At 45.8% G+C, this 18022-nt stretch overlaps 1 protein-coding gene across 1 annotated transcript in view; it reads right to left on the bottom strand.

Annotated features, from left to right (window-relative positions):
- Window positions 1-243: 243 nt before the first annotated feature.
- Window positions 244-18022, bottom strand: part of LOC115082696 (uncharacterized protein DDB_G0292642-like) — a 68957-nt gene continuing 51178 nt past the window's right edge. Inside the window, exon 4 of the mRNA XM_029586892.1 lies at window positions 244-2169. Within this exon, the coding sequence (XP_029442752.1) occupies window positions 1519-2169 (651 nt within the window). The 3' untranslated portion in view covers window positions 244-1518. The remainder of the gene's footprint in view (window positions 2170-18022) is intronic.

Below are 18022 nucleotides of genomic sequence, written 5' to 3' on the forward strand. Positions count from 1 at the left end.
TTCCCATTCCTGTCCCATATGTAAATATGTATATATAAATGTAAAAAATATATATAAATGTAAAAAAAATGCTTGGCAATGTTTGGCAACAGTTGTAAATAATACAGAGATGTGTTTTTGTAAATAGTTGTTTTAAATAGTTTGAGAATATATTTGTTTTCACTTTGAATATTGACTGAGTTTGCATTATTCAAATTTTTATTAAATATTTTTTACATGAAATGAGGGGTGGGATGACACATTAAAATGATACATCAGGCAATGGACCAAACAAACTTTTATTTAAAAATTTTAAGGCAGGTTAATAGAACAAAAGGCAGAGACGACATCTCGAAAGCCGTTCATCAATACTGTCATCATTTCTGTAATCAAAATCATTTGAGAATCAAACAAACAGAAGAGGAGCACATGCAATAGAAAGGGGAAATCAACCAAGCAGAAGAGGAGCACATGGAATACAAAGGGAAATCAGCCAAACAGAAGAGGAGCACATGGAATACAAAGAGAAAATCTACAAAACAGAAGAGGAGCACATAGAACACAAATGGAAAATCAAACAAACAGAAGGAAAATCAAACAAACAGAGGAGGAGCACTTGGAATACAAAGGGAAAATCAACCAGACAGACAGAAACACAGACATCCATACAGGCAGAGGGGCATTTCAGTCATGGACGGTGGGAAAGAGGCAGGAACGTCCATGAACGTCCATGAACGTAAGCCGCAACCTTACACGTCCGGCCAGGCGCTCAAGGCAGCGGCCATGGACGTTGGAAGGCACCGGGGCCTCCGATCATGGACGCCCGGATACATGGCACCAGGGCCTCATTGACGCCTGGATACATGGCACCGGGGCCTCCGATCATGGACACCCAGATACATGGCGGGAAGGTCCATGAACGGAAGCCCCGATCTTGGACGTCTACGTGCGGATGTCCGGGGACGTAGACGTCCGGGGTCTGTAGAAAAGAACCATCCACCTGCCTGGTGGAATAACATTTGAAATTACATTTGAAATGACAGGTACCAGCGCACCCTGGATACTGTATAGGCGCTGTATACCGCTCTATACAGTAAAAGGGATTGCAAACGCCTACCGCTTCATTGAGGCGCTTTGGACGCTCATTTGCCGCTGCTTGGATTTGCGTCTAATTTGAATTCTGAATCGAGCGGCTTGTGAACCAAAATGTGTGTGCGTCAAACGAGCGGGCGCCCGGCTCTGCCGCACATTTTCTTACGTGTCCTTACTGTATTGGCCCGACAGTTAGCCAGATGACTTAGCCAGCTAGGTCTAGTTGAATCAAAGTGCTGTCTTAAAGTCAGCTGGCTACCGTTAGCTAGCTAACTAATTAAGATAGCCGGCTATATTCAATAGTATGGCTGCAGGAGGTGAGCAAACAAGCAGAGGGTCAGCAGGTGAGCAAGCAAGCAGAAAAGGAAGAGGAAGGGGACAGAGTATAGGTCTGCGGGAAGGACGTAGTTGGAAACCTGCCAATAACAGCTAACAGCAAGACCAGCATTATGAAATTGTACACCAGGATCCCTGATCCTGGGATTGCTGGGTTTTCTGGGATTCTTTAATCTGGACTTGCTGGGGTTGGGATTGCTGGGTGTTCTGGCTCTGAACTAGGAAGTTTTCGAGGTGGCGCCACAGTAGCAGGCGGTTTTCGAGTTGGCGCAGACGTAGCAGGCGGTTTTCGATCTGGGACTGCTGGGTTCTCTGGGACCACACAGGAACTTCTGTTTGCTTTGGCGCTAAAGGCTTAGCACAGACCTTATACCAAGAACTTGCTTTTTTAGCTTGGCAGTCTTGAGCAGTTTCAAGGCAAGCAAAACAAAACTCGATAGTACACTGATTGCAAATAACATATTTGCACTTTTCCTTGTGCTCTATTAATTGTCCGCAGGTTGGACAGGCCCGGATAGCTGGGCAGTTTTTAATTTCAGTTCCTGGAAGATCTTTCAGAGCACAGTTTGCTAAAACTTCAAGCTTTGGATTCTTGCAGTCTTTATTACCACACTTCACAGATGAAGGACGATCACCTTTCCAAGGCTTCAGACACTGCCAGCAGAACTCATAGACTTTCCCATTGATTCTTGTACAGATAGCACAGGGCACATTCAGGAATGTTAGGTCTTCACATTCCACAAAACTTTTACATCCAGGGCACTAGAGAGAAATAAATCAGGCATATAATCCATAACCTGTTATCTTTTAAAACATTATAGATAAAACAAGGGTGTCAATATTGGAACCATTTTAACCAGGCATATAATCAAGAAATTGTGATAGTTTAATATGTTATACATAAAACAAGGGGTCCAATATTTGGCCACTATCTGGCTACACAAGTTAGCTGGCTAAACTTATCTGGGTAACTATGCTGAGATATTCAGTAGTATAGCCAGCTAACTTTAGGGCAACTAAATAGCCCTCCTACACTTATCTGGCTAAGTAAGGGCCTATTTACTAAAGGTTTTCTCCCATTCTATGTCTATGGGAAAAATGCTTAATAAATATCTTCCTGAGCTGGATAACACCAAATATAGGCATTTATCCGGCTTATAGCTAAATTCATCAAAATGCTATAAAGCAGAAATAATGTACATTAGCGTATGTGATAAAAAATGGGCATGGTTAGGGAAATATCTGATACATTGCGTAGGTAAAATTTTGCAACTTGCGATAATTTATTATATTGCACAACACAGTATCGCATTGTGTCACGCATTAGCGCATCGTGTCATTTTACATGTGTTGTGTTACTTTCTTTGTTTATATATACCAGTTTCCAGCGGCTGCCTCGTTGGTGGTGTCAGGCATGGGACAGAGAGGAGAAAAGGTGAGTTCTTGGTTGGAGTTTAGGGGAGGTTCATAGCGATTTCTTTTTTTTTTTTTTTAATTATTTATTGCTTTTTGAATATTACAAATCAAAAGATTTATAACAGAAATCACAGATGTCATAATGGAAATTATTACAAGAGATAACAAGAAAAAACCAAAGTGTACATATAATGACTTCTTCCATCATACATATAGTGACTCTAATTCCTTAAGTCTATTGGGACAGAAAAAGGGAGAATTTTTAAACATTCAAGAGAAAAACATATTGAAAGAGTTAAGAAATCTCTGGCATGGTGCACCTACTATTAATTATGACTCTGGGGATGACGTAGGTTGTTTTTTTCTGAGTGAGTTGTCCTGTTTAGTGTTTTCATCTGTTTACCTTTAACTTTGTCTCATCTTTGTCTCATATTTATCTATGTATGGAAATTGTTGTGTCTTTGTCAGTTTGTCTTTGTATGGTGGTGGTGGAGGATTGCGGAGGAGTGCAGAGGAGGAGAGTGTAGTGGTGAAAATGTGCAGAGGAGTGAGGCGAAGTGAGGAGTGGTGAGGCAGAGGGGGGAATTGAGGAGCTGGAGAGGATGGGGCATGGAAGGTGTGGGGAAAGAGGAGAGGACAGGAGGGAGAAGAGGATGGAGGAGGAGGGCAAGAAGCAGAGAGGAGGATGGCAGGAGGAGTAGGAGTAGGGAGAAGGGATAGGAGGAGGCAGGAGGAGTAAAGGGATAGGCAGGAGGAAGGCAGGGTAGGGCTAGACAGAGAGGGCGGGGGGGGGGGAGTTGGCAGGGCAGGTGCAGGAGGGGGGAAGGGAGGGGAGTGGGAGCAAAAGTGAGGAAAGTGACACCTTTCTGGAAGTGGCAACCTGAACATCTGGGCCAAGGCCTAGATACAGCACACCATTGCCCAGGCCATATCCCGGCGCAACGGAATAAAGAGGAATGGAAACCAGGTGAACCACTGCTACTGTGACATAAAGGCCCAGCTGAAAAGCAAGGTGGCGAGCCGCAACAGGTATCTGCACTAGACAGGAAGAGGAGCCCCTTTCCAGATAGTCCTCACTACCATAGAGAAGCGCCTGATTCAACGGCTGGGACCGGACATGTTAAAGGGGATGGACAAGATCCTGGAAACTATGCGAGCTGGGGCCGGTAAGTTAACGTCTCCTGTAAATGTCACGTCTGCTACAGATGTCCACATTCATTGATGCAAAGAGCACATCCTTTGCCAAACAGTTCATATGCACTTCTTAGCATTCATATTTATGTCTTTTTTGTTTCCACAGCTTTCGCCCAGGAAACCGCTGGTCCCAGCCATAAAGCCCCAGGGACCAGCAGCGCAGCCCAAGCTCTCAGCTTGCAACTTGATACTCAGACCCAATGGAGCAAGGAAGAGGAAGAAGAGGAGCAGCAGCAGCAGCCGCCAGAACAGTACCTCTTACTGCGACCCCCTTGGCTCACCCCTACAACTTGACACCAGCTTAAACTTCTACAGCTTGATGCCATGGGACAACGGTTGCCAAATCCCACCTGCCTGCAGCATGTCACAATACCAGCAAGATGAACAAGACACCTAGCCAGATCAGCCCAAATATGTCAGCTTTGGAGCATCAGCCAGCACCTCAGTCACTACCAACCACAACATCATCAGCACCAGCAGCCCTGGAGTAGCCTGTCCATGACACACTCAATTGATCGAGAGGAGGCATGGACTCCACCTGCACCATATACAGGCAAAGCTAGTGCTGCTGAGGAGGGTTCAGATCAATCACACCAACAGTGTGCAGGAACAGGCAGCAACCCTTATGCAGGGCTTAATCACCATCTCCACCTTCATCCAAAGCCTGCACCCATGCCATTCCCATCCTCCCAGGAATCCACTCCATATATCAGTCCCCAGCTCTCAGGATGGCTCAGAGATAGACCCTCCAAAGATATGCCACCCCCAACCAGCCAAAAGCCAAGGTGACAAAATGGCCCATGAGGCCCCTCAATGTAAAAGATAAAAAAATTTCACTCAAAAATGACTTGACCAAACAAGCCAGGATGGTCCTTTGTACAAAGTTCCTGTGCCAGCTAGATGGAAGAAGACTGTTGGGTCCATCCAGACTACAGAATTTCTATGCCGGTTAGATGGAAGAAGACTACTCGGCTCATCCAGAACCCATCACAGCCTCCCTGGCAGCTGAAGCTTTTCTAACCAGGCACCACACCCCCCTAATATCAATACAAATAGGCCCACTCCAGGTACTGAGTGGGAGAGCCTCAGGTGCCGGGGGGGAGGGGAGGTGTTCACTACAAGCATAAATCTACATCTGAGCTCTGACCTTGCCAATTTTCACACCCCCCTCTCGACTGAATGAATAAACCGTGTCAAGCCAAGGTGGAATGTTTGGTTACAATGCATGAGACCATTTTCTTCCTGCGAACACATTAGCATAGCTGTAGCATCCATTGTAAAGAGTGGAAGCAGAGGATTGCTTTGTTAGGAATTGTGGACCCTTGGCTCGAGGTGGGGTTGTTGTTACCTGAAGGGTTGAGCCCACAGGTCCCCACCGTCGGGAGGAGAGGCTGGCCTGGCACAAAGGCAAGCTGAACCTTTACCTGTGCCGACCCTCATTCCCCGCAGATTGAGCCCTTGAGTGCCGGGGCCAATAGGACTTAGGAGCGCCCCTGTGTGGCTGGTCCCTGAGAGGGTAGGTGAGTAAGTGCAGAGAGGGAGGGAGGAGAGCAGGACCACGTGGGAGTGGCCTCGAGGAAAGGAGATGCAGATGCGGAGACACGAACTGTAATACGTTGGATAACGGCTAGAGTGGGGAACCCGCTGTAGCCGGTGCCTAAAGAGAGTAGCAGCGCTGGAATACTGCCTGGGACACGACAAGCTGATCTTCTGAAGCAGCAGCGTAGAGGGCTGCCCCGAGAAGCGGGGCTCTGAGGCCCAGTCTGAAGGTGTACTGCGCTGAGCCAACTCCTGGAGAGAGAAAGCAATGTAGTCCTCAAGGAGAAGTACCATGGGGATTCCCAGGAGCAGTGGGCATTGCTGTTGGAACTCACAAGGACACTGGCGCTGAGCCTGGCCCTGAGGAGCGGGAAGCACTGGGAGGAAGTCCAGGTTAGGTTGCGCTGAGCCAGGACCCGCAGAACGGGTAGTGCAGAGAGAAAGTCTGGGTAGGGTTGCACTGAGAAGTAGTCCAGTTAGGTTGCACTGAGCCAGGGCCTGCGGAGCAGGAAGCGCAGAGAGAGGAACCCGGAAGGAGAAGCGCAGAGGACAGGAACAGTCGGTCCGTGGAGAAGGTATGGCACCAAAAGGAACCACGGAACTCGTTGCCAAGTCGGTTAGTAGAGGCAACAGGTGAGGCTTAAATATCCCAGGTCAAATGATGTCATCAGGCGGGGATGTACCCAGAGTTCCCACCATGGTCCCTTTAAAAGCAGGGCAGGTAGCGCGCATGCGCCCCTAGAGAGGCCCGAGATCAGAGCACTGGTCGGCTGCGTCCCGGCCACCACGTGGAGTGCAGGGAGCTGGAAGAAATGTGGCGGTGGTGACTGGCCGCTGCTGCTGCGAGAGCACTGGAGGAGGGCCAGGCGAGACATGAGGTGAGTTGAGCCTGCAGTGGACGGTGGTCATAATATGCTTGTGTCACAAGCCAGTGTATGCTCATTGGGCCACATACAGTGCATGCTCTGGTGTATGCATTGGTGTGGTAAGGAAGATAACTACAAGCCCCACATAGCCTCTATCTATATCTGTGCCTGTGGGTAACACAGCATGTCACTCACCCAGACACTCATCGGATAGGACATTGTTGATTTCAGACTACCTCCAGCACTTTGGTTACAAGTTTGGCCCAAATTTGCTGGTCTGTTTGTCATCAACCATCAATGATGTCTGTGGCAAGATTGTCCCTATCTACTAATGAGGTAGTCAGAGTCATTACTCCTCATAGAAGATTTTATGCAAATGGTAGCCTGACAGACATCTGTCAGAAGTATATATGCTCACTGATTTGTCCTGGTTACAGACATGGGCCCCTTCAAGTCTCAAGTATTCCAAAATACTTGTCTTTCTTCATAACACTGAAGGTGCAGAAGAATTCATGCTTACTACATGATACCTCTAGGAGGTGTTAGCCTATACAATTTGCACAGTGGCAGGCTTTAGAAAGTGGCTTGCTGTTGGCTTATGAGGTCATCAGTTGACAACTCCTTCTCTAGCGTTAATGCTATGCACAGAGCTAATGAGTGAGAGTCTATCAGCACACCTGCCTTGGTCTTGGTATCTACAAAATCTAAAATGCTCACACACCACAGGAAACCCATCCTACAGGACAATAACTGTGCTATGTTGGCTACAAGTCGTGGCAGTGATGTGGATAAGCAAGGGCCTCAAACCTGAAAAGATCTGAAAGGTTGCAACTCAGCTTGGAAAATGACCATTCTGCTAGCTTGTCTCCCCTGGAGTCTTCAGCCTATGTGCTTTAAGGGTGGCCACAGATAGGATAAGGACTGTAACTGCTACTAGCAATCAGAACAAAAACTACTCCAGATTTTCTATGTACCTACATAAAGTGGGACAACATGACTAGCCCTGAACTGATAGACAAAGGGTCTTGCTGTACCCTGACATCTCAGTATTTCCCAATGGCTACCTGTGACATGTCAGGCTAGGATATTAGCTTCTAAGACAGCTTTGCCTTGGGTTCTATGAGGTGAAACTTTTGTTATGCGACATGTGGGTGCTATTATAAGAGACTTTCAACAACATTTGAAGGCATGACACCATCCTATTCCCAATCCACCCTTCAGATAGACCAGCATCCTTGTATAGCCTCCATGAGCAGCTAACATAACCAACAGGACAGCCCAAAGGCCAAGGCCCTCACCATCTGTACATGAGAGTTGACTGCTTATCTAGGTATAGCAGGGCCCAGCTGTGCATGGTCGTGTGCAGCACCATGAGATATGCTAGCTTGCAATGACCTGTGAGAAGTTTGGGATAGAAATGATATTGGACATGTGCTTCCCAAAAGGCTGTAAGTGAAGGCCTGTTATGTGAGTACTCTGATGTCAGCACTGCCTCAAACAGCTGAGGAAGTGCTGATACCTGTGTCTTTGCAGGCCCATGTGACACTATGCATCCTATGCACATGTGGATATTGTTACATTTCACCACTCACGTCCCACGAGCAGTTGCACTTACCTGCCTAACAGTGGGCCTGGCAGCAATAATATGATGCCTAGAAGCACATGTGGCAAGATGTCGCCATGCTCACCGCCCCCGGACCTTCCCCTAGGTGTGCGCGCGCATGAAATTAGCAGTCTTAAATGGTCCACGACACCTAAACCATCACCTGGAACACCATACAGATCACCCATTGGGGTTCATACTGCCAGGAACATTGTACCAACTCATTCCTGAATGGCCTATCCCGGACCAGCTTGCTTGAAGGACCATATCTGCCACTCTTGTATATACCCTGTCCCCAGTTATGCCATGAGGCGCAACCAGGAGCCTTAACTGTCCATTCCAAATCTTCAATGTCATGGAGGTAGAAGCCATTGCCAAGACTGCAGGGGCTGTCCTCATTCAGCAAGATGATCTGGGAACCTACAAGTCATGTCTGCAATCCTCCAAAGGATTCCTGTCTGTAGAAAAGGATCAACCAACAGATGTTTCTCCAGCCCAGTCCCAATGCCAAAGAATTCTTAGATGTCATATTGAGACCCCGAAGCTCCCTGAGGTAAAATGGTACCTTCAATGTCTCCCCAGAAGCCAAAGAATAGAGGGTTGGTGAGGGGACTTAAAGGAGGGGGTATTATTACATTTTGCCACTCGTGGGACAGGAGTGGCTGCATTTGCCTGCCTGAAGTACATACAACAAGATGCCACCATGCTCACCACCCTCACACCTTCCTCTAGGTGTGTGCATGCCAGAAGTCAGCACTCTTAAAGGCTCCGCAGCGGGAAAACCTGTGGTGCCCTCAGATGATGTCCTGACCTGCTGCCCTATAAAAGGGCTCTCTTGATATTTCTTTATTGCCTCAGCAAGAAGGTTGTTGGTTCCTAGTCTTCTGTCTGGTTCCAATATTCAGTCTTTTCCCCTGCTCTAGTATTCAGTCTTTGCCTTGCTCCAGTATTCAGTTTCAACATTGCTCCTCATTCAAGCCATCAGCTTCAGCTACAGCCTTGTCAGGCTTCAGCTTCAACTTTGCTCCTCGTCCAAGTCTTCAGCTTCAGTTTCAGCCTTGCTCTTCATCCAGCTTCAGCTACAGCCTTGTTCCCTGTTCGTCTTCAGCTTGGCATTGTCAACCTTGTCTGGTACTTCAGATCCGACCATATAGTCAGTGTCCTAGACTTATAGCCTGGCTCATGCCAAATCTTGTTCGCTTGCTGTTGACGCAGACCTCAAGGCCCCACCCACGAGGTTGCATCAATTGAGCCATGGAAAGAGGGGCTCATGCTTACATCGCTCGCAACAGATATATTCAGATGCACGCAGATGTTAGCTAGGGAATCTGGCTGTAAAATCTGTGATTGATGATTGTAACTGTCAACTTGTAGCTTCAGACTGTGCTTTTAAGCAGCTGAGCTACTTGTGATTTCTATGACATACAAAGCACTTGGCTCCATGTCCTAGGCCTTGCTGGAGTAGAGATGTGAATCGTGTGATCGATCGTCTTAACGATCGATTTCGGCTGGGAGGGGGAGGGAATCGGATCGTCGCCGTTTGGGTTTTTAAAATATCGTGAAAATCGAAAACCGGCACACTAAAACATCCCTAAAACCCACCCCGACCCTTTAAAATAAATCCCCTACCCTCCCGAACCCCCCCAAAATGCCTTAAATTACCTGGGGTCCAGTGGGGGGGAGGGCGGGAAAACCGGCACACTAAAACAACCCTAAAACCCACCCCAACCCTTTAAAATAAATCCCCCACCCTCCCGAACCCCCCCAAAATGCCTTAAATTACCTGGGGTCCAGCGGGGGTCCGGAACGACCTCCTGCAGTTGAATCGTGTTGTCTACGGCCGGCGCCATTTTGCAAAATGGCGGCGCAAAATGGCGGCGCAAAATGGCGCCGGCCGTAGACAATACGATTCGACTGCAGGAGGTCGTTCTGGACCCCCGCTGGACCCCAGGTAATTTAAGGCATTTGGGGGGGGGGGTTCGGGAGGGTGGGGGATTTATTTTAAAGGGTCGGGGTGGGTTTTAGGGTTGTTTTAGTGTGCCGGTTTTCCCGCCCTCCCCCTTCCCCCGATTTACGATTTTTTGACGATAAATCGGGGGAATTGTTATCATATCGCGGCTGTAACGATTTTTGACGATTTAAAATATATCGGACGATATTTTAAATCGTCAAAAAACGATTCACATCCCTATGCTGGAGTTCCATCATACCTATGTGACTATCTCACCAACATGCGAGGGCTAGGACAGGGTCAAAGGCATAGATGTGGCAAGTAAAAAGGCGCAAGCTATGTACACTGTATTAGCAATTCTACACAAATGTTATGGCGAGACAACTATTTTGGACTGATAATCACTATAAATATATTAGGCCAGCCACATCTCTTTGGTGTTAGGTTTATTTTGTGTCTACTTTGTCTACTACTGTCTATTGCAAAGGTTCTCAACCAGTGTGTCGGGAGATATTGGTGTGTCACCAAGGGATGGAAGATGTGTCACCAAAAATTTGACATAGCAAGCCTTGCTTTCTATAACAGCCACATGTGCTTGCTGCTTGAGGAGAGTGCAAAATAAGAAGCTGGTACTTAAAATCCTTATCACCACTTCCTGTTGCTGCTTTTTCCTCAACCCTGGCAAGCACTGCCACCACCATCCAAGCCAGAAATGTTGCAGGCATGCTGTATCCTGACCCGCCATCCCACCGCACCTCCTCCTCCCTCTTCCCCCTGCTTCTTGGAGTTGGAGTTTCAGTTTTTCTCTGTTTATTTGTTTATAATTTAGGGTCTGTTATTCTTTTTTACATAACAGTCAGTCTGCATTCTGCATGTTTGAAAGAGGTGAGGGATTCTGCTAACTAGGAAGTAGATTTTGTGTAGGAATCTAGAGCAGTCTGGCTTGCTTTGTTTTTCCAATAGTAAGTGAAATATGTTTTATATTTGCAGTCTCTTTTTCATAGGTAAGGTTGTTGCTGTTCAAGTCCTGGGTGTTAGTACTCTTGTTGTATGGCTGATATACTATATAATTTTTAAATGCCTTTTTAGCAGGTTTTCATGTTATTTCACAAAGTGGCTGGCAGGGAAGGGAATTTTGAAATAAGATTACTGAGGATAACAGAATTTGAATATATTTTTTGTATGGTGAGTTGAAAGCTGAAATTTCCTAACTCTGCTCTGTATAAATTCCAGACGAGGTCAGAACTTTGAGGTTGACAGTAAAATGCATGAGAGTTTGTATTGAAAAACTGTGTGCTGCATATGCATATCAGTCCCAGATTTCTCACTGATGCAGTAAGCAAAAATTAAAATTTTTGTGAAAAAAACATTTAATAATGATGTTTTATAAGCAGTTATTGAAATGAATGTTATTTCTTCTGCATCAATTAACAATAAAATATCTAGGATTTTTCTCTTTAGTATAGCTGTTAAATGTAGTGTGCAATGTGTCACACAGGTGAGCATCATGTCAGGTGTGTCATGATGGAAAAAAGGCTGAGAATCACTGGTCTATTGAACCTATTGTTCCATTATCATGCTATTGCCTAACTAATTCTAAGTGATTTATGTTTCACACTGACCCAGATAGAGGACATGTGAGTAAAAGAAAGATAGAGATGAGGACAGCTCAAACCACTCTGCTTGGTTCTCTTTCATGGAAGGGGAATGAGTAGATGAGGACTAACAAGCAAAGTAGTGTTGTATGCCGAAGCTGGCTGGCAGTTCATGTGGTCTCCCTGGCTTCTGCAGGGGGACATGGGGGTTTCTCGGGTAGATCTGGAATGATGTACCATAGAGTCAGATTATGGAATATACAGCAGAGCAGCACTATCTCAGCGACTGTGGGTGGGGCATACATTTAAGCTCTCCCTGTTTTGTCCAAACAGCAAAATCTACTTTTAAGAAGTCCAAAGGTGCGTTCTATATCACAGCGGCTAGAATATAAGGCCACCTTATACTTCATCTCCACTAGTGTGTTGGGAATAGCAACAGGTATGAGAAGCCAGATACTGCTAACATAGCTGAAATCTCCTGTGGCAAAGAGAGAATGACTGCATCACTCACACCACCTTGACTTTGTGATATCTCTGCCAACCCACAGCATATTATACACTAGAAGGTAAGCTATAGCTTGACATGAGCCTTAAAAGGTTATTTCCAAACCCAAAGTCCATGCCGTCTTTTACTGTGACAGTATATGGACACTATAGCACTTGCTTATGCTGTATCAGATCCTCCCGAATGGAAAACTGCATCTGGTGTTCCTACACAATGTTTCCATGTCACAACCATTTCTGCTGCCATTCATGTCATTGCAGAAAGACATTAACCTCATGGTATCATTGTGCATGTCCATGGCTGTTCTGCAGTATGTCCTCCAGAGATACACTTTTGTCTGACATGACAAAGTGATTGGGATTGGCCCAAAATGCACAGCCCCCAGCTTCAATTGAACCCATGTACCCTTGTGCTGGTCAACACAAATTAGTGCTCTGACATCCTGGCTGACAGAGCACTAACAGGGTCTGCCTGACCTGAGAGTCCCTGCACTGTGAACACAAAAATGTTTTTGTTGACAAGTGACATTTCAACAGCTACAAGAGGGAGGATTTGAACAGCCACTTGCTTAAAGTTAATAAGTTGAAAGTCTGTAGTTTTCAGTCACACATTGACCTTAGTGGAAAGTGCTTGGTAGGGACACATAACATTAGCAAGCCTCTCCAGTATGAAGAGAGAAAGCTGGGCCCTGGAACTATGGCCGATTGACTTAACTGTGCAAGTCACTTGTCATTTAACTGATGTAGCTACATCCCCGATAGCCCCCTATGTCAGTGCTATTTGCTGTTAACACATAGCTGGAGCAGGACTATAGAAAGAACCACCACTCTTACCTATGAGCCAACCGTCACTGTAAAGGCCGTTTTCAAAACATTCAAACAGGCCGGACTGCCTAAGTAAAAAGGAATCGTGTGCAGCTCCTGGGTACCTGGCGACCACATCGAGGATGTGCAGTCAAGCATCACAGACCCTTGAAAATTGATGGTGTGGAAGAGCTTTCTGTTGAGGTAGATCTCCTCCCTGCCATGGGGTGGGATGATGGCTACGTGAATTCAGCCAATAGCTCCCAGAACATATGGAAAGTCGACAACTGCATAAAAAGCTCTCATCAAGTCCAGCAAATTCTACCTTTCATGAGGGAATCGTATGCAACAATTAATGTGGCTACATAAAGCTGTTATGACCAGGCCCAGACATGGGAAAAAAGAGCGTTTGTGACGACCTCCTGCAGTTGAATCGTGTTGCCGTATGGCGCCGGCCGTACGGCAACACGATTCGACTGCAGGAGGTCATTCCGGACCCCCGCTGGACTTTTGGCAAGTCTTGTGGGGGTCAGGAGGCCCCCCCAAGCTGGCCAAAAGTCCCTGGGGGTCCAGCAGGGGTCCGGGAGCGATCTCCTACGCTCCTGACGTCGGGGGACAAAAAACAAAATGGCGCCAGTGCTACCTTTGACCTGTCATATGACAAGGCAAAGGTAGCGCCGGTGCCATTTCTATAACGCACCCGGAGGTCCGAGAGTAAAAGATCACACCGGGACCCTTCCTCTGGACCCCAGGTAATTTAAGGCATTTTGGGGGGGTTCGGGAGGGTGGGGGATTTATTTTAAAGGGTCAGGGTGGGTTTTAGGGTTGTTTTAGTGTGCCCGTTTTCCCGCCCTCCCCCTTCCCCCGATTTACGATTTTTTGACGATAAATCGGGGGAATTGTTATTGTATCGCGGCTCTAACGATTTTTGACGATTTAAAATATATCGGACGATATTTTAAATCGTCAAAAAACGATTCACATCCCTAGTTCTTGTTACTGTTGAGCAGCCCAAAGCAGGCCGTATCTCACTATTAGTACACTTCCCCCTAACATAGTAGCATTAGAAAGAAAGGGCAGGTAAGAAAAGCTGTTTTTATTGGCCCAGCAGGGCTGTGTAGGTGTGTCAGAAGGCCTCATTTTATCATACACAATAATAGCTACAATAGCAGCCACAATCTGCGATAAAAGCTACTATGGTGCAATAAAAACTTTCTCCACTCTACTGCAAAAAAAAAAAAAAAAGTGTTAATTACCACATTACCATATTTTTCGCTCCATAAGACACACTTTTTTTTCCCCAAAAGTGGGGGGGAAATGTCTGGTAGAAGAAATAGACGGCCGGCGCCATCTTGTGCTCCTACCATGTGACAGGGGCCGACCAATGGCACTGGTAGCCCCTATGACATAATAAGGGCAAAGGCTATTGGCGCCATTTTCAATACTGGCAGCCGATGGCCTGAGTGCAGGAGATCGGTCCAGACCCCCGCTGGACCACCAGGGACTTTTGGCAAGTCTTGGGGGGGGGGGGGGGGAGGTCAGGAGGGTGGGGGATTGTAGTTAATTAAATTTAAAGGGTTGGGATGGGGAAAAGGGACAAAAAAACCATTTTATGCCCTACCCTAATTTGCTCCATAAGACACAGACGCCCGGGAATAGAGCCGGTTTATCACACCATTTTTTTTTTTTTTTTTTAAATTTTCCCGCTCTGAATCCTAGCTGCTTATTATGGTCAGGTGCGTCTTATGGAGCGAAGAATATGGTAAATCTTGCATTATTATCTGTTATTTCACCGCGAAATGCAGTAGGAGTCCTTCATTTGCATAATTTTCCTGGTTTTTGCATACTCATATTTGCCTACTAACACGCAACTAAGAGGAGAGGATCTCCTTACTGGCGGCTGAAAGGAATCGGTAAGTTTTTGCTTGGGACATAGTCTTTTTGAAAAGTATTGGCACAAAGTTAACTATTTGGGAATATTATTTAGTGTGTTTGTGTTTTTAATAGTCAGTAAGGCAGTGAATAAACAAGTTAGACTGTATTTTTAGTCAGTCAGTCAATAAGGCAGCTAGTAAGCAGTAGGTAGTGTGTTTATTTTTAAAAGTCTGCAGAACTGAGTATTCTGCAGACTTTTAAGAACTGAGTGTTTGTATTTACTACAAACTGAGTGTTTGTATTTAAAAAACAAAACAAAACAAAAAAAAAAAACAACAAAAAAAACCCAACCCAAAAAGTAGCCAGAAGCTAGAAATAAGCTAGGAGCAGTGTATACCTAAGTAAACAGGTTGAAAAGTTCAGCTCAGGTACTCACCTTGGAAAGGTGTTGAGGTAGTGTGATTTGGTTTGAATAGGTACCAACATCTGTTAATCAAGAGAGCAGCGAGTCACTCTGGCTGACTAACTGTAACCCCAATATTTAAAAAGGGCTCCAGGGGCGATCCGGGAAACTACAGACCGGTTAGCCTGACTTCAGTGCCAGGAAAAATAGTGGAAAGTGTTCTAAACATCAAAATCACAGAACATATAGAAAGACATGGTTTAATGGAACAAAATCAGCATGGCTTTACACAAGGCAAGTCCTGCCTCACAAATCTGCTTCACTTTTTTGAAGGAGTTAACAAACATGTGGATAAAGATGAACCAGTAGATGTAGTATACTTGGATTTTCAGAAGGCGTTTGACAAAGCTCCTCATGAGAGGCTTCTAGGAAAAGTAAAAAGTCATGGGATAGGTGGCGATGTCCTTTCGTGGATTGCAAACTGGCTAAAAGACAGGAAACAGAGAGTAGGATTAAATGGACAATTTTCTCAGTGGAAGGGAGTGGACAGTGGAGTGCCTCAGGGATCTGTATTGGGACCCTTACTTTTCAATATATTTATAATGATCTGGAAAGAAATACGACGAGTGAGATAATCAAATTTGCAGATGACACAAAATTGTTCAGAGTAGTTAAATCACAAGCAGATTGTGATAAATTGCAGGAAGACCTTGTGAGACTGGAAAATTGGGCATCAAAATGGCAGATGAAATTTAATGTGAATAAGTGCAAGGTGATGCATATAGGGAAAAATAACCCATGCTATAGTTACACAATGTTAGGTTCCATATTAGGTTCTACAACCTAAGAAAGAGATCTAGGCATCATAGTGGATAACACATTGAAATCGTTGGTTCAGTGTGCTGCGGCAGTCAAAAAAGCAAACAGACAGGCTATTGGACGCACGTTTTCCTTACCCCTTATTCAGTAAGGGGAGGAAAACGCGCGTCCAACCCGCGACACCTAATAGCGCCCTCAACATGCAAATGCATGTTGATGGCCCTATTAGGTATGCGCGCGGGATAAAGAAAGTAAAATGTGCAGCCAAGCCGCACATTTTACTTTCAGAAATTAGCGTCGACCCAAAGGTCGGCGCTAATTTCTTCCGGCACCAGGAAAGTACACCGAAAAGCAGTAAAAACTGCTTTTCTGTGCACCCTCCGACTTAATATCATAGCGATATTAAGTCGGAGGTCCCGAAGAGTAAAAAAAGTAAATTAAAAAAAAAAATTTGAATTCGGCCTGCGGCTGTCGGGCTGAAAACCGGACACTCAATTTTGCCAGCGTCCGGTTTCTGAGCCCGTGGCTGTCAGCAGGCTCGAGAACAGACGCTGGCAAAATTGAGCGTCGGCTGTCAAACCCGTTGACAGCCGCCGCTCCTGTCAAAAAGGAGTCGCTAGGGACGCGCTGGTGTCCCCAGCGCCTCCTTTTGCCCGGATCTACCGCCGGACCTAATTTAAATACTGCATCGTGCGCACCGGCGAGTGGGCATTCGCCCGCTCTCCCGCAGACTTTACTGTATCGGCCCGAGAATGCTGGGAATTATTAGAAAGGGAATGGTAAATAAAATGGAAAATGTCATAATGCCTCTGTATTACTCCATGGTGAGACCGCACCTTGAATACTGTGTACAATTCTGGTTGCCGCATCTCAAAAAAGATATAATTGTGATGGAGAAGGTACAGAGAAGGGCTACCAAAATGATAAGGGGAATGGAACAGCTCCCCTATGAGGAAAGACTAAAGAGGTTAGGACTTTTCAGCTTGGAGAAGAGACGGCTGAGGGGGGATAAAGAGGTGTTTAAAATCATGAGAGGTCTAGAATGGGTAGATGTGAATCGGTTATTTAGTCTTTCGGATAATAGAAAGACTAGGGGGCACTCCATGAAGTTAACATGTGGCACATTTAAAACTAATCAGAGAAAGTTCTTTTTTACTCAACACACAATTAAACTCTGGAATTTGTTGCTAGAGGATGTGGTTAGTGCAGTAAGTATAGCTGTGTTTACAAAAGGATTGGATAAGTTCTTGGAGGAGAAGTCCATTACCTGCTATTAATTAAGTTCACTTAGGGGCAGATTTTATAAATCTGCGCACACGCACCTCCCCCAACCTTCCCCTCCCTTCTCCTACCTAACCACCCCCCCCCCCCCCCCGGCCCTATCTACCTCCCTCCTAACTCTATTTATATAGTATAATAGGAGGAGCCCCACTATCGTGTTGACACCCCTTGTAGAGATGTGCATTCGTTTTTGTCGAATAAGATGATTTCAACAAAATTCTCCAATTTTCTCCGAAATTTTGGAAAAAATAGTTTTTCGGGTAAGTGCGCACTTACTCCTGTTAGTGCACGACTAACCCGAAAAACAATGGTGCCTGAAAAAAAAAAGGCCCGAACCGCGGGAAAACAAAATTTCCCGCAGCAGGCCAAAAATGAAGCAAGACACAAAAATGAAAAACGATGCACATCTCTAACCCCTCGTGATAGTGGGACACCTCCTTTGATAAAAACATCACGGCTTAGTGAATCTAGGGGTTAATTGGCTAAGGTTTTAGCTGGATAAAATGTTGGCTAAGTGGGTGCCACTGACCACACCCATTCAAACGATGGTACTTAGCCACCTAAGTCTGAACTTATCCGGCTAAATAGCACTGAATATCACGTCTGAGATACTGCTCAATCCTCACATTGTTAAATAATAAAGTTGGGAGGAAATCGGTGAGACACACCTCTCGAGAGAGAGGAGGGCAGGAGGACAGTGACGGGGTGCCTGATCTAGTTCAGGGAGCCCAGGGAGCTCAAAACACCTTACCTTGCTGCTTTAAC

The sequence above is a fragment of the Rhinatrema bivittatum genome, unplaced genomic scaffold, assembly GCF_901001135.1.
Source record: "Rhinatrema bivittatum unplaced genomic scaffold, aRhiBiv1.1, whole genome shotgun sequence".
In the NCBI taxonomy this organism is placed as follows: Eukaryota; Metazoa; Chordata; class Amphibia; order Gymnophiona; family Rhinatrematidae; genus Rhinatrema; species Rhinatrema bivittatum.